At 37.4% G+C, this 6,684-nt stretch overlaps 1 protein-coding gene across 1 annotated transcript; it reads left to right on the top strand.

Annotated features, from left to right (window-relative positions):
* Nucleotides 1-3,233: 3,233 nt before the first annotated feature.
* Nucleotides 3,234-6,621, top strand: gpr37l1b (G protein-coupled receptor 37 like 1b). Its single transcript, XM_056772329.1, has 2 exons — nt 3,234-4,041; nt 4,726-6,621. The coding sequence occupies exons 1-2, from the start codon at nt 3,391-3,393 to the stop codon at nt 5,566-5,568; spliced, it is 1,494 nt and encodes a 497-aa protein (XP_056628307.1). The 5' UTR covers nt 3,234-3,390; the 3' UTR covers nt 5,569-6,621.
* The last annotated feature ends 63 nt before the right edge of the window (nt 6,622-6,684 follow it).

Genomic DNA, 6,684 nt, shown 5'->3' with positions numbered 1-6,684 from the left:
AAAAACTAATCTATTCATCTCCATTGCACCATTATGAACCATGCTGTACCATTGCAACTATTACAAAGTCACTTCATGTAGTTAGTTTTGGGCTTAGTTCAGTGAGATTTAATTCATCCACCAGATCACATCCCACCAACAAAACAGCACATCGTTAACACCCAAATAATTCTCATTAACCATGTGGCCAGTCTGTGATGCTTTCTAGTGGGGTTTTTTCACTGGTTACAACTATTTATTTTAATAACAGAACCAAATAGTTTCTCTATCTGGCAGTGCATCGGGCCATATAAAAACAGACACACCCAACAAGAAACTAGGGCGAAATTTCCTGCATCGATTCATAAAACAAAACATGCCATTTAACAAAACAATACACCCGGTTTAAAATGGGCCTGCAGTGCAATGTCTTCATAAGAACTTCTGCAACAACCTTTTTTACAGAATCTTTGTGCACACACAGTGTATAATAAAATGAATCAGAATGCAATGTCTTCAATATTTGATGCTTCAGTTGCATTCTTGCATGCATGTTATGGATTTTTAAAAGAACTTCTGTAACATTTGACACTTGTAGTTACAATATACAATATAAATAGACAGCTGTAGTACTACAGCAAGAGTACTTACACTTGTGCTCAAGATGTGTTTGTGGTTCATGGTGAAAAGTCTTAGATTCACAGCTGGGGAAGATGGTATCAACATTTACGCTACTTCATTTGTGCTTGAAAACAAGGTTAAGATATGTGATGTTGTTCCTTTTATTCAACTGTTAGAGAACAGTGCTTGCAACAATAAGATTATGGGTTCAATCTCAAAAAGCACATGTCCACTAATGAAAATGCACTGTGAAAATGAGGAACGAAAAAAATGATGAAATCAATGAAATATGTTGTTAAATAAAATATTAATTTACTACTAACTGTAGTTTAAAAGAAAATGAAATGGGCATAATCAATAAGAAAAAGTACCTATCCATGAATCTGTGACATGCAAAATAACATCTGTGCACAGTAGTTGCTCTGAACAACAAGCTTTGTATCCACGTATTCAAAATGGATGTCCAGGCAAATTTGCATTCAAATCATGCCGCAGGAAGGAAGAGATTCGATTGTGGCCGGATTTGCATTGCTGGCTGGCAAATAGAGCTCCATTAGTTTGATTTTGTCATGCTCTCTCCTATGCAATCACAGGTTTTCGGGTGAACCCTTCAGTTACCTCTGGGATACTTTTGGAAATTATCCACACGACATGATTTACACCAGTGAGATGTATTCCTTTTCCTGGAGCAACATCTTTTATAACAGAGTTGAGACGGTGCATAAACTCATTTAACCGTGGTCACAAACACATACTCTCCCACAATTAAAGGGATAGTTCAGCCCAAAATGAAATTTGTCTGAAAATTCTAAAACTGTCTCTTGTCATTTTAAAGCTGTATGACTTTCCCAGAACACAAAAGAAGATATTTCGAAGAAAGTTGGTAACCGTATGGGTGCCAGTTAGCAACATTCTTTGAAATATCTTCTTTTGTGTCCGTTAGCACGGCTGCGCTCCTTGAGGCACAAGAGTATCCTCTAATGTGGGTTTACTCAAAGTTCTTTCCTCATATCCTTATTGACAGAGGGAGATGTTGACTGTGACACAGCCCACTTATCAAACATCACTGCCGCAGAAAACTGCAATTTTCTGTCATCGAGACATTTATCTGTTGATCAGTTTTAGCATGTTGGCAAAGAACATGTTTACAAACATATCCAAGAAATTCTACTGTATTTCTCCACACTACACATTTACTGTAAATGGAGAAGCAGAGTGTATCTCACTGGACGACGGCCAAAACAAGCGCTCTAACTGTATTCCTAAGTAACCACTAATGATGCTGGCTTTATTAGTATTACATTATGATTTCCTGTTGGTGTTAGATAGCATTTACAGTATGCTTTATGGTTTTACAGATGCTTCAAAACAGGGAGCATTATACATGATGCTAATTTAGATCAATTTAGAAACTTAACTTATCAGAATGAATTATTATTATGGTAAATATACAGTGTTATATAAAAATACAGAGGTGATCTGACAGAAATTACTTTTTAAAATTCGTATTAACACCAGGCTTGATATGCACAACAATTTTTACATTTAGATAGCTGAAGATAGAACATGTTCCGATTTCAGGTTTTGTTATAAATGTTTGGTTTGTGCGCACATGTGTGTGTGGAGATAATATCATCCATTTAGATGATCTATCCTCCACCCGTACCCACAAAATGCACAGCCACTCTTTCCTGTTTGTACCACTGCCGCCTTGGAAACTTCAGTTAAGCAGCTGTCTATACTGTAACCTATGTATAATGGCACACATAGTGTCTTTATTAAATACAGTCACTTACATTTAGACACACACTCATTCACATACTTTATACTGTATAGCCCACCTGGTATAACATGTTGCTAGAAACAAAGGTCACGCGTTTGATTCCCAGCTTACACATTTACTAAATCAATAATGTAAACACTGGCTTATCAGACATTGAGAATAGAAAAACAGAAAGAGCATCTGTTTCTGTAGTATTTAATGCAAATGCTAAACCCAAATCAATTTCATTCATTCATTGATACTCACTGTTTGACAGTGGCCTGGATGATTTATATATTTTGCACACAATTGATTTGTTTGTCACTCAAATTTAGCATGCACACTACATTGTAATTGTAACTCATTTATGTTTGACTTTGCCCTCTCCAGGCCAAAGTGAGTAGTGCTTTCAAAAACGTATGCATGTATTTAGACTTCGATTTCAGTTGTATGCATTCTAAGTATAGGCATGTATGTAAGTCAACGTAAAATCAGATGAAATTGTTGAACACTATCCATTTTAAAAAGAGTTAAAATTGTTTAGTGTGCTCAGATATATTAGTGGGGAAAACTTTGAAATTCACTCTTTTATGTGTCAGGTAAGCTCTTTGTAAAAATGATTGACAGCTCTTACGTTTTTCTTTTGTTAAATTTAGGGCCTACTTAAAATGACCTTTTCATCAGTTTCAGAAACATATTATACTGTACTGCACTGTACCGAATTTTGACTTTGCACCGAGGTTTAAATCATCATGATAATGCCAGTAGAGGGCAACCATACCCATCAGTCAGAGTAGCAAAAGGGGGTGTGCCTCAATGCAACCCTATTGAGAGAGACCAACCATCCATGGGTTTGCTAAGAGAGCTGCACTCAGGCCAACAGTATTGTAGAAAACACAGGCTTTTGGCAAAGGGGATCTCAAACTTCGCCAGTGCCTTCAGCAGGGTTTTCACTTCACTTACTGCAGCCTGTCATTAGGGTGTGACAGAAGATTTTTAAGTACTTTTAGTGGACTTTTGTTTTGAAGATGTGGTCGAGAAATTATGAATTGATTTATCTCGTAACACTGGCTTTGATTCTCAGCGTTTGTGTCTCAGGGACGAAGAAGGGAAAGCCAGGGCATGAAGGTCATGACCCATACGCCAGCAAAAAGACACCTGTGAATGTGGACGAGGACAGCTTTGATCAAGATGATTCACAAGAACGCATGCATCAAGAAAAAGTGTTCCCTGTGGAAGTCGGTACGCATAAAGATGAAGGACCGGTGTATGCACAGACTTCTGCAAGTCCTGTGCCATTCACAACGATGCCTAATTCATCAGTGTTTGAAAATGGAAACAGCAACGACACCACAATTCTTAATGGTGATCCAACAAAAAAGAGCATTACAAAAATATACAACCCATTATATCCTATCACCGATAGCTCTTACAGTGCCTATGGGATTCTGTTTCTGGCTTTTGTGGTGTTTGCTTTTGGAATTGTGGGTAACTTGGCTGTTATGTGCATTGTGTGGCAAAATTATTTCATGAGAAGTGCATGGAACTATTTACTTGCTAGTCTGGCGTTTTGGGACTTCTTGGTGTTGTGCTTCTGTCTGCCTGTGGTGGTCTTTAATGAACTTACCAATAAGAGACTTCTGGGAGATTTTTCGTGCAGAGTCGTGCCTTACATAGAGGTAAGGACCTTTAAATATTTATAAAAACTTCATATTTAGACCCTATTGTATGCCTTTTTTATGCTTATAATATAGATTTGGTACAGTTCAATTTGTTCACAAGACATTTGTTCTAGATTTATTCAACAGCAATAGTTTAACTAGTTTAAGTTCCTAACACATCAGACTATATAAATATATAAAATATAGAGATATGTGGTTCATATAGAATAAAGTATATAACTATATACAAGTAAATAGAATAAAGTATAGAAATATAATATAGAAGTGTATATATAGAATACAGTATAGAAATAAGTATACATAGAATGAAGTATAAACTATATGCAAATATGTATGTATATACAGTATATATATAGAGAGAATACCATACATACATAATAGAATTCAATAAAGAAATATATATGTATATGTAGTTTATATATAACAAAGCATATATGCCAGTATATATAAAGTAAAGAAATGATGCAAGTATATCGAAATATAGAACTATGCGAGTATACATAGAATAAAGTATAGAAATATATGTAAGAATATCAAATGCAGTATAGAAATATATATATAAGTATATATAGAATAAACTATAGAAAAACAGTTCTTATCTATAATAATCGATTCCTATTCACCCACATTTGCCATTTTTGTTATTAAGCATGAAAATAACCTTTTTTGCACACCTATCAGGTAACTTCACTTGGTGTTACCACCTTCAGCCTGTGCGCTCTGGGTATTGACCGCTTCCACGCTGCGACAAGCTCCCTGCCAAAGACCCGGCGGGTTGAGCGTTGTCAGAAGGTTTTCGCTAAGCTGGCTGTGGTGTGGATCGGTTCCATGCTGCTTGCAGCACCGGAGTTACTCCTCTGGCAGCTGAATCAGGTGACATCACCAACACTGGGCGTCGAGGTGGACACCTGCATCATGAGCCCATATCCGGACCTACCAGAATCCATTTACTCTCTCATTATCAACTACCATGACGCACGCATGTGGTGGTACTTTGGCTGCTACTTCTGTCTGCCTGTCGTCTTCACCTTGCTCTGTCAGTTGGCCACCTGCCACATGTCCGGTGAGAGCGAAAGTTTAACCAAACGGCCTGAAGAGAGATCCCCATCCAAAAAACAGAAGCTTCAGCATGCTCTGCAGGTCGAGCGACAGCTCAACTGCACGGTCATGGCCCTAGCAGTGATCTATGGAGTTTGCACGCTACCTGAGAACGTTTGCAACCTGACCCTGGCATATGCTCCCATCCAGGTATCCGAGGAGGCGTTATCTCTGCTGGCCCTCATAAACCAGTTTTTCTTGTTCTTCAAGTCGTCCGTGACGCCTGTGCTGCTGCTTTGCCTGTGTAAGTCACTGGGACAGGCCTTTATGGACTGTTGCTGCTGCTGTTGTGAGGAATGCCAACCGAGCAACTCTTCATCCACCCAAAATCTTACTGAAGGCAAGCTCAAGACCTCCACCGACGTGTCCTCCATTTTTTTTGACAAGGCCAAGGACAGTTCGACCATCTTGTCTATCGGAAGCTGAGTTGGTGGTTTTGTCCCTGACTGATGTGATCATGAGATGACATGGAACCTCAGCTACTTTCGACCAGAAGTGGCCATCTTTAGTTGTTTGTTGTGTTGGAGCAAGTTAGCACGCTTTTTCAAATCTGAGCCCTTTTTGTGTTCTAGTTAAGGTATCATTTTTTTGTGGGAGATCATCATTGAGATTTAGACTCAACACATATATATTGCAGGAGTAAATCGTGCGGCTGAAGTTTTGTTCCATTTCATCTCAGGATTGCTTAATGTTCTTAAAGGGATAGTTCACCCAAAAATAAAAACTCATTTACTTTGCCTCATGTCTTACCAAATCTGTAGGACATTTTTCTTCTGCATAACCTTAAAGAAGAAATTTGGAAGAACATTGGTAGCCAAACAATATTGGAACAAAATGACTTCCATAGTATGGACACATTTCTCAAAATATCTTTTTTTTGTTACTCCACAGAGGAAGAGTCGTATACAGGATTTGATTGACATGGGAGTGAATAAATGATGACAGAATTTTTGCTGAACTATCCCTTTATGTCAGCAGCTGTATCAATGTCATTTTTTCGTAAAGCTTCCCCACACTTTTAGTCCAACTATAATGTATATAGACAATTATACATTTTAGCGTGTTTAAATATTTATATATGAGATCAGAAATGCAGTGAATACTTCCAAATCACAAATAACACATAGGATCATATGTTCATATAGGAAACTTGCAATATACAAAGCTTGGTATGGCTGGAAAGTGTATGCCTGTTATTTATCACTAACATTAACATTTTTCACCAATTTCTCATAACAACTTAAAATTTGTCTACACTGTTAATTGTCGACTTCTGTATATATGCACTCCACCGGCTTAGAATTTAAATAGGTTTCTGAAAGGAATCACCATTGTCAGTTATGAAAAGACAACATCTGAATGGACTGTCTCCTCAATGGACTATTGTAACTTTTGCACATAGACGCTTTTAAAAGGACATACTTTAAAAAGTCTATAAACAGTTTTTAAAACATATATTCAATAAATAGCTTTAAATGATGTGTACTGTCTCATTCATCTTTGAAGCAGAATCGTTTCACAATAGAGCATAAGCAAGGGTAA

Source organism: Triplophysa dalaica, chromosome 18 (assembly GCF_015846415.1).
Source record: "Triplophysa dalaica isolate WHDGS20190420 chromosome 18, ASM1584641v1, whole genome shotgun sequence".
NCBI lineage: Eukaryota > Metazoa > Chordata > Actinopteri > Cypriniformes > Nemacheilidae > Triplophysa > Triplophysa dalaica.
Note: the sequence above shows the minus strand (reverse complement) of the source record. Positions and strands in the feature narration are given on the sequence as shown.

Bases quoted from the DNA above. Each gene is read 5' to 3' on its own strand.
- gpr37l1b (XM_056772329.1), top strand. From the start codon at position 3,391: ATGTGGTCGAGAAATTATGAATTGATTTATCTCGTAACACTGGCTTTG. The intron at 4,042-4,725 runs GTAAGGACCTTT...CACACCTATCAG, and splicing joins GAGTCGTGCCTTACATAGAG to GTAACTTCACTTGGTGTTAC.